General features: G+C 34.4%; 1 protein-coding gene and 1 non-coding gene across 3 annotated transcripts in view; one reads left to right on the forward strand and one right to left on the reverse strand.

Moving 5' to 3' along the window:
* The window catches only part of VCAN (versican), a 108,186-nt gene extending 106,990 nt beyond the window's left edge, over positions 1–1,196 (forward strand). For both annotated transcript variants that reach the window (XM_049766037.1, XM_049766036.1), the window contains one exon: positions 86–1,196. In XM_049766037.1, coding sequence (XP_049621994.1) covers positions 86–207 — 122 coding nt within the window. In that variant the 3' untranslated portion in view covers positions 208–1,196. The remainder of the gene's footprint in view (positions 1–85) is intronic.
* Positions 1,197–5,348: 4,152 nt separating this feature from the next.
* LOC126002211 (U6 spliceosomal RNA) lies at positions 5,349–5,455 on the reverse strand. The gene has a single exon (XR_007492976.1). It is a non-coding gene; the product is annotated as a U6 spliceosomal RNA (small nuclear RNA).
* Between the last annotated feature and the right edge of the window lie 3,345 nt (positions 5,456–8,800).

Genomic DNA, 8,800 nt, shown 5'->3' on the forward strand with positions numbered 1-8,800 from the left:
ACCCTCATTTACAACTTCGGTAGTTTAGGGTATGGAGCAAGTAATATTGTTGTGTTTTTTTCTTTCTTTCTTTCCTTCCATGTAGCATCTGCATACCAAAGGACTTATTCTAAGAAATACTTTAAAAATTCCTCATCAGCAAAGGACAATTCAATAAATACATCAAAACATGATCATCGTTGGAGGTGGCAAGATTCCAGGCGCTGAGCCCTAAAATGGCGAACACATGTTTTTCATCATTTCAGCCAAAGTCCTAACTTCTTGTGCCTTTCCTATCACCTTGAGAAGTATTACCAGTTGGTTTGAATTTTTGGACCTCTGTCCAGTCATTTTGGGTTGCTGTGCTCCCAAAACATTTTAACTGAAAGTGTTGGCATTCAAAAGTAGGCAAGCAAAAAAAAATGAAGGCATAAAGGAACCATTTCCAGCCCAATTATTTTTTAGTTTTTTTATTTGCCTCCAATGCAGACTATTATATAATGTATACCAGCCTACTGTACTATTTAAAAAGCTCGATTTTAGCATCAATGGCAATGTAAATAAGATGATTTAATGTTGATTTTAATCTTGTATATAAAATAAAAAGTCACTTTGAGTTCAGGCATATTTAATAATGGTTATGGGCCTTTATTGGTCTTTAATCACTAGTTCGGCTGCTTTTTGTAGTGTGCTTAGGCTGGAAATGGTTTTATTTGCCCCTTGACCATCAGCAAGACTAAAGACAACTTCTCTGGACTACTAACCAATGCAGAATCCCAGCAGTCACCACGCCATCCTTCCCATTGGTGCAGCCGCTTCCCCGTGTTGCTAAAGCCTTGCTAATGGAATCCTGGTGGACTTTGGGACTACAATGTGGAACTTTTCTTTGCTGCATTCCTTTCTCTTCACTTACAAGAAAGGCCTGTATGGAGGACTTTTCAATGACCAGGAGCATTTTATAGGGGTCAAAGTGCTAATTATTAACTCAACCAGGTCTACTTTTTAATGGATTTCTTAACTCTAACTCGCAAGATTACCAATCTACACGTTTCCGACGGATTTCAATCCAGGGCTCTGGAGGGCGGGGGATTGTTAAAACAACACAAAAAGAAAGCAATTTTGTATATATAACCATTTTAATCTTTTATAAAGTTTTGAATGTCCATGTATGAATGCTGCAGCTGTGAAGCATACATAAATAAATGAAGTAAGCCATACTGATTTAATTTATTGGATGTTATTTCCCCCGGTGCCCCAAACCCCAAACCTGAAATCAACATAGTATGCCAGTTAATGTTTTCAATGTTAGCTTTAGTACTTTTCTCACAAAGTTTGGAACTATAACCTAGGTATTTTGTCCCTGATTGAATAATGTGATGGATAGACTGCATATGTTTGTTATGAGTGGAAAAGTGTATTGCTTTCAGCAAATGGTATCTGCCCATTCTAAGCAAGGGGCATATATTTAGAAATAGTGTGGCCATTTTTACTTGTTAGGTGGAGTGTATATGTTAAAAATTTCTATCCCTTCTCACTGTTTTCTCCCTTTTTGAATAAAGTGACTGCCGAAGAACTTTGAATCATTACCACTTAATTTGAATGCTTAGAGAAAAATCTGTAAGGAAAAGAAGACATGTAGGAGTCTTTGTCCAGTTCTAGTTAGAATGACATTAAGAAGAGTAGACAACAAATAAAATGCAAACAGGAAAAAAGCACACCCAACACTGATTCTTTATTATGAAAGCTCCTTTGGCTTAGAAGGAGTAACATAAGCTACAATCACATATAATGTCTTTAAGCAAGTTCCCTTGATTGTACTGCGTTAATGTAATCCACTTTTAGGTCTTTTAGAGTACAGAGTAATAGAGTGTTGAATATTTAGGTTTTACTTTTTTTTCTTTCATTACAATGCACATAATACATTCTTGTATTTATAACATGTATAGTGTAAAATGTGAATGTCTTTTTTTGTGAATGAAATCTAAAATCTTTGTAATTTTTATACATGTTTTTGTTTCACCAAAGAAACCTAAAATCTTTCTTTTACTATACTGTGACTGGTCTGGTTATTTATCACTTTAAATTCTAATGTGCACCAACATTTTTTACATTCTGGTTCCATTCAGAAAACAAACTGCTGGCTTGGAGGAAATGACTTAGTGGCCAGCAGAAGGATTATTATAGAAGTGCTTGCAAAAATTAGAATAGTTACTTTGATAATGCTTTCCACCTACATTTCTTCATTATTTCTTCATTCCTTTATTTACTCATAAAAATAAGAATGGAAGAATAATACCTTGCATTTACACATGCTTGCAAGAATTAGAATAGTTACTTTGATAATGCTTTCCACCTACATTTATTCATTATTTCTTCATTCCTTTATTTACTCATAAAAATAAGAATGGAAGAATGATACCTTGCATTTACACGTGCTTTCTGTAAACCAGGCCAGGTGTGGCATGACCATCATCCTTCACTATTTAATTTATTCTACATTTTAGAACCTACTATGTGTCTGGCATTAGGCTCTGGAGAGTCAGCAGTGAATGAGCTAAGGGGATTTATGCTCAAATAAAGGTTTATTTTGGGTGCATTTTATGGAAATTATTTTAAAGTCTATCCTAGTCAGTACTTTTATTGATAATCTGGAAGAACAAATATATGATTTTTGTAGCTGTACAGAAGGACAAAGGTGAGTTCAAAATATGTTGAAGTTTGTTATATGAATAGTCAAAAAGAAATGGAAGTTGGCATATATTGGTACATAAAAAGATTGATTTTGCTGCTGAGGTTTTCCAGTATGTGTAGTTTGTTTCATCTTTTACACAAAATTTTATTCAGAATGTACTGAAGGGAGTTATGAGAATTTGCATCACTTGTGCATATGTACTATTTCTAGTTATTTATAAATGTGCCGAGTACATTTTTATTGACCCAAATACAATAGAGTCTGTGGGGTGTATTATCCAGAATATGGGGAGAGAAGGTGAAATTGGGACTTGCTCTTCTCAAGCCATAAATGGTTTTCTGCCCATTTCGAAGAGCTAGGTTGCTTACCAAATGGAGAGTGTGCCCCATTATAGGGGCTCTTAAGAAGAGGCAATCTTTTAGAATAGCTCAAAAAGAATAAGAAAAGTTTCAGAAGGGATATGTCACTTTAATAAGATAACAATCAGACCTTCACTGGGAAAAGTAGGAGCTAGATTAACTGTGAGATATTTGTCTAGAAGTCATTTTGTGCAAAATAAATTTGGACTTTGGAAATGGACAAGTAATATTTAAGAGGTTACCAAAAATGTTCAGTACTGATTTTGTGCCTGGTCTATGCAACAGTTTCTCAAAAATAAGGTAAAATAAAATCTACATTTGTTATTTTGCTATGTATTTTTCAACTTATTTTATTTAAAACCACAATTTACAAGTTTATGATACAGTTGTTTTTTTCTCTCACAATCACAAAGTTACAAAGTTATTCATGATTGAGTTTCAGTCTTATAGTGTACAAGACCCTACACAAGTGCATATCCCACCATCAATATCCCTAGTTTCCTTCTATCCCCCCCCACCTCTGTCTCCCTCTCTCCTTTTTTTTCCCTTTTAGACACTGGTTTACAATATTGTTAATGAAGGGTTATTGTGCACAGCACTATCTCCTTTCACCGTTGTTCTTGTCCAGAATGATTATTTCTAACTATCATTGTCATAGGGTTCCCTTCTCTGCCTTTACTGTATTCCCCTGGTGATTGTGGCAAGCCTCCTGCCATGGACTGTCCTCCTTCCCTTGTCTCTTTTGTCTCCAGGTGTCAATAATAACTTATAGAAAAAGGCAAAGGATTATTATTAAGTGGTTAAGGACCCAATGATAATTTCAGAATTGTTTTGTTGTGTTTTATATATATATGTATATATATATATATACTATATATATATACATATATATATACTAGTAATATATATATATATATACATATATATATACTAGTAATATATGCAGTGAAATGGCTTCAGAAAAAAAGGCTAAATGGATCCTTTGTACAATTTGCATATCATTATTTTCTTATTTTATTGTATTGTAATTCCCATTTGTTCACCATACCAGAATTCACACAAATGGTTTTTTTCTTAAAAATTCTAAATAGAAAGTTTATAAAAAATTTTTAAATTTATTTTAGCACCATGATTTGCAATAAAGTTAATGATAGGGTTTCTTGCTTTCTGTATTGGATTCCAACATTACACCCTTTATCAGTATTCCCTGCTCCCTCAACTCTCCATCCTCCCATGCCTGTCTTCACCCCACCATAGTGAGCTCAGTTTTGTAGAGCAGTTCTCTCTCGGTTGCCTTTGCTATTTGTTATAAAGGTCTTGGAATGAGTCATTCAAAATTGTATAATCTTTTCCCAATATTACTAATTTCTGTATGTTTGGATCCCAGCTAAGAGAAAAGCAAATGCCAAATAAGAACAAGAATGGTTTTTGTTGAGGTACTTATAGAATAAGCAAAGCCTGAAAATTTTACTTGGAATTTAATTAAAAATTTTTTGAGTCTATCAAATGATTACTGCAAAGATGCAAAGCTTATTCTTTTAAAGCAATATCTTAGATGATTTTTATAGTATTTATTATAAAATTAAAGACTCAAACTGAACACCAATTGAATTTTAAGTTGTCAAAATTGTACATAAAGTTTAACAAAGGATATTATTTTTTTGATATTACATATTGCCTTTCTTGTTTTTGTTTTTTTTTTATTTGGTTTTTGGGCCACACCCGGCAGCACTCAGGGGTTACTCCTGGCTCCATGCTCAGAAATCACTCCTGGCAGACTTGGGGGACCACATGGGATACTGGGATTCAAATCAATGACCTTCTGCATGAAAGGCAAACACCTTACCTCCATCCATGCTATCTCTCCGGCCCCACATATTGCCTTTCTAAAACAAATGTGTAACATCACTCAAATATAGTCAGTTATTCTTAGTTCCATAGTAATTTGATACCTCTGCCATTATTTACAAAATAATTCTTGAATAAATGTACTCCTTCAAGAAACTTTTTATCTATTTTTTCTTTGGAATTAAAAATAGTTCCCCTTCTAGATTTATTCAGTGAGGGATTATGATACAGCTGGCAGTGCTAGGGTACTATTTCAGCTCCATGTTCAAGGTTCATGTCCTGCAGTGTTTAGTGTCTTCATAGATCATTCTCAGAATTTGCACAAGCATGCCAAACGATTTTTTCCAAACATTCTATGCTTTATTAAAACATGTATAATATATAAATATGACCAAAATACTTTTAATAATTAAACATCGATCATAATTTTTACTTACAATTTGAAATGCTTTTCTTTTTTCTTTTTTTTTTTAATATTGGAATGCTTCACGAATTTGTGTGTCATCCTTGTGCAGGAACCATGCTATTCTTCTCTGTATCATTCCAACTTTAGTATATGTGCTGCCGAAATGATCACGAAATGTTTTTCTAGAAAGCAAAAGGTACAAATATTTAACAGAGATAGATTTATCATGTTAGTTTACTGATATATAATTGATTAAAGCAATATACAAATAGTAAGAATTTATTAGAAATATATCTCAATAAAGGGCCGGAGAGATAGCATGGAGATAAAGCATTTGCCTTGTGTGCAGAAGGTTGATAGTTCAAATCCTGGCATCCCATATGGTTCCCTGAGCCTGCCAGGAGCGATTTCTTAGTATAGAGCCAGGAGTAACCCCTGAGCACTGCCAGGTGTGACCCAAAAAACAAAAAAAAAATTAAAAAAAGAAAAATATCTCAATCAGATGATAAAGAATTTTTTTTGTTTGTTTGTTTCTGGGTTTTGGGCCACACTCGGTGATGCTCAGGGGCGACTCCTGGCTATGCGCTCAGAAATTGCTCCTGGCTTGGGGAGCGTCTCATATGGGACGCTGGGTATTGCCAGGGGATCGAACCAAGGTGATTCCTAGGTTAGCACATGCAAGGCGGACACCTTACCGCTTATGCCACTACTCCGGCCCAAGGATTTTTTTCAATTTACACTTTATCAAATAAATACTACTTCAAAGTAGAAATTGCCATAACTTAGCATCAATAATATTATTGTATTGTTTTCACAGATTTAACAATTTGCAATTAAAGCAGATGGAAATGATAATTTCATTACACAGTGCTACTTATTTTTAACTAATTTTTGAATTATATGTCAAAAATCATATAGTAACATCTCAAAGGTTTTCTTTTCAGCTGCTCACTCAATAAAGTACTTCATTAAACTTTTTTCTTTCTTTTTTGTTTGTTTGTTTTTTGGGGGGTCACACCCTGTGATGCTCAGGAGTTACTCCTGCCTAGAGGGACCATATGGGACTCTGGGGATTGAATCTGGATTGGCCAATTACAAAGCAAATGCCCTACTGCTGTGCTATCGCTCTGGTCCTTTCATTAAACTATTTTAGGGGGTAGCAGCTGACCATATACAAGATATGATATGTATAGTGCTATCAATTACTATTTATTTCAAAAAGTCTTTTTGTTCATAGTTTTTACATTCCATGGCAGTACATTTTAAAACTTGGGATGAATATGAGATATGCAGAGGTGGCTCTTTATAAAGTGGGAAAAGAGCAATTATATTATCTTTGGTTGTCAAAATTTGGTTTCAATATTTAATAGTATTAACATTGCCTAGGGAATTATAAAGAATACAAATCTCTGGCAGAGAAATACTACAATGAGCTGGACACTTCCTTCTATGTAGCCAACCCATGTTTTAACTCTGGCATTCCATAAAGTACCCAGAACTCTTCAGGTGTAATCCCTGGGCACAGAGCCAAGAGCAAACTCTTAGCACAGTCACCTGTGCCCCCCCCCAAAAAAAAACAAACAAAAACCCAATCTGCAAATCCTCAGAACCTATTTATATTGGAAGCAAGTGATTTAGAATACTGTTAATGATGGTGTTTTAAATTAAATAATTTTTATAATATAAATATTTACTTAAGAACCATGATTACAAGCATGTTTGTAGTTGGGTTTCAGTCATAAACAGAATACACTCCTTCACCAGTGCAACATTACCACCACAATGCCCCCTTTTTCCCCACCCTTGCCTGTATTTCCGACAGGCATTCTATTTCTCTCATTCTTTAACATTGTCATGCTAGTTGTTAGTGTAGTTATTTCCCTAACAGCATTCACCACTCTTTGTAGTGAGCTTCTCATTGTGAGCTGGTCCTTCCAGTCCTTCCTTAACTCTATTGTCTCTGGGCCTTATTACAGTAAAGTCTTTAATTTTCCTTAAAACCCATAGATGAATGAGACTATTCTGTTCCTATCTCTCACCCCCTGACTTATTTCACTCAACATAGTAGATTCCATGTACATCCACATATAGCTATCTCTCCTGATGGCTGCATAATATTCCATTGTGTATATGTACCACTGTTTCTTTAGCCATTCATCATGGTTGTTTCCAGACTCTGGCTATTGTAAATAGTGCTGCAATGAATATAGGTTTGAGGAAGGGATTTTTTTTGTATTTTTGTATTGTATTTTTGTGTTCCTAGGGTATATCCCTAGGAGTGGTATAGCTGGATCATATGGGAGTTCAATTTCCAGTTTTTTTTTATAAATCTACATATTGTTTTTCATAAAGGCTGGACTAGATGGCATTCCCACCAGCAGTGAATAAAAGTTCCTTTCTCTCCACATTCCCACCAGCACTGATTGTTATTGTTCTTTGTGATGTGTGCCAGTCTCTGTGTTGTGAGATGGTACCTCATTGTTGTTTTTATTTGGATCTCCCTGATGATAACTGATGTGGAGCATTTTTTCATGTGTCTTTTGGCCATTTGTATTTCTTCTTTTTAATCATGATGTTTAAATAAAGATAATTTTTAAAAAAGAAAAAAGTTATAGGAGACTGAGATACACATTTCTTAATAATTAAAGAATATGTACAACAGGAAGAAATCAGTCCTAAACATAAACACAGCCAACGAGGGACCAGCAAGATATTTAAAACAACTGCTGACAAATTTAAAAGGAGATATAAGTAACAACACAATAGTAGTAGGAGACTTCAACATTGACTTGCCCCCACCTGATAAGTCAAACAGGCTGAAACCTGATTAGAATATACTATAACTGAAAGGAGCAATAGAAAAAATTGGTTTAGTAGATAAGTGTAGAGGGCTCTTCATCCCTAGGAAACTGGATACACATTTTTCTCCAATGCACGTGGGTCATTCTCCAAATTAGATCACATACTAGCCCATAGACATACCTAAATAAAATAAAGGAGATGAAAGTTATTCATGCTACCTTCTCAGATCATAATGCAATGAAATTAGAAGAGAATAACAAGCAGACACAGGAAAAAATATAAAACCTGGAAATTAAACAACTCACTACTGAGCAACCATGGGTCAGAGATGAAATCAAAGAGGAAATCAAAAGATTCCTGGAAAAAATTAGAACAAAGACAAAAAATTATTAGAATATGTGGGACACGGCTAAAGCTGTTATAAGAGAAAAATTTATAGTTTTGATAACATTCATGAGGAAGAAAGAACTGGCCTACATAACTACTTAACGACACAGCTTATAAAATTTGAAAAGGAGAAGAAATGAACAGACACTTCCTCAAAGAAATACAAATGGCCAAAAGACACATGAAAAAATAAATAAAATTTTTAATCGAATCACTCTGAGAAAAACAGTTACAAAGTTATTCATGATTGAGTTTCAGTTACAGAATGTACAATATTCCCTTTACCAGCACACATTCCCACCAGCAATGTTTCCAGTTTTCCTTCCA

Source organism: Suncus etruscus, chromosome 2 (assembly GCF_024139225.1).
Source record: "Suncus etruscus isolate mSunEtr1 chromosome 2, mSunEtr1.pri.cur, whole genome shotgun sequence".
In the NCBI taxonomy this organism is placed as follows: Eukaryota; Metazoa; Chordata; class Mammalia; order Eulipotyphla; family Soricidae; genus Suncus; species Suncus etruscus.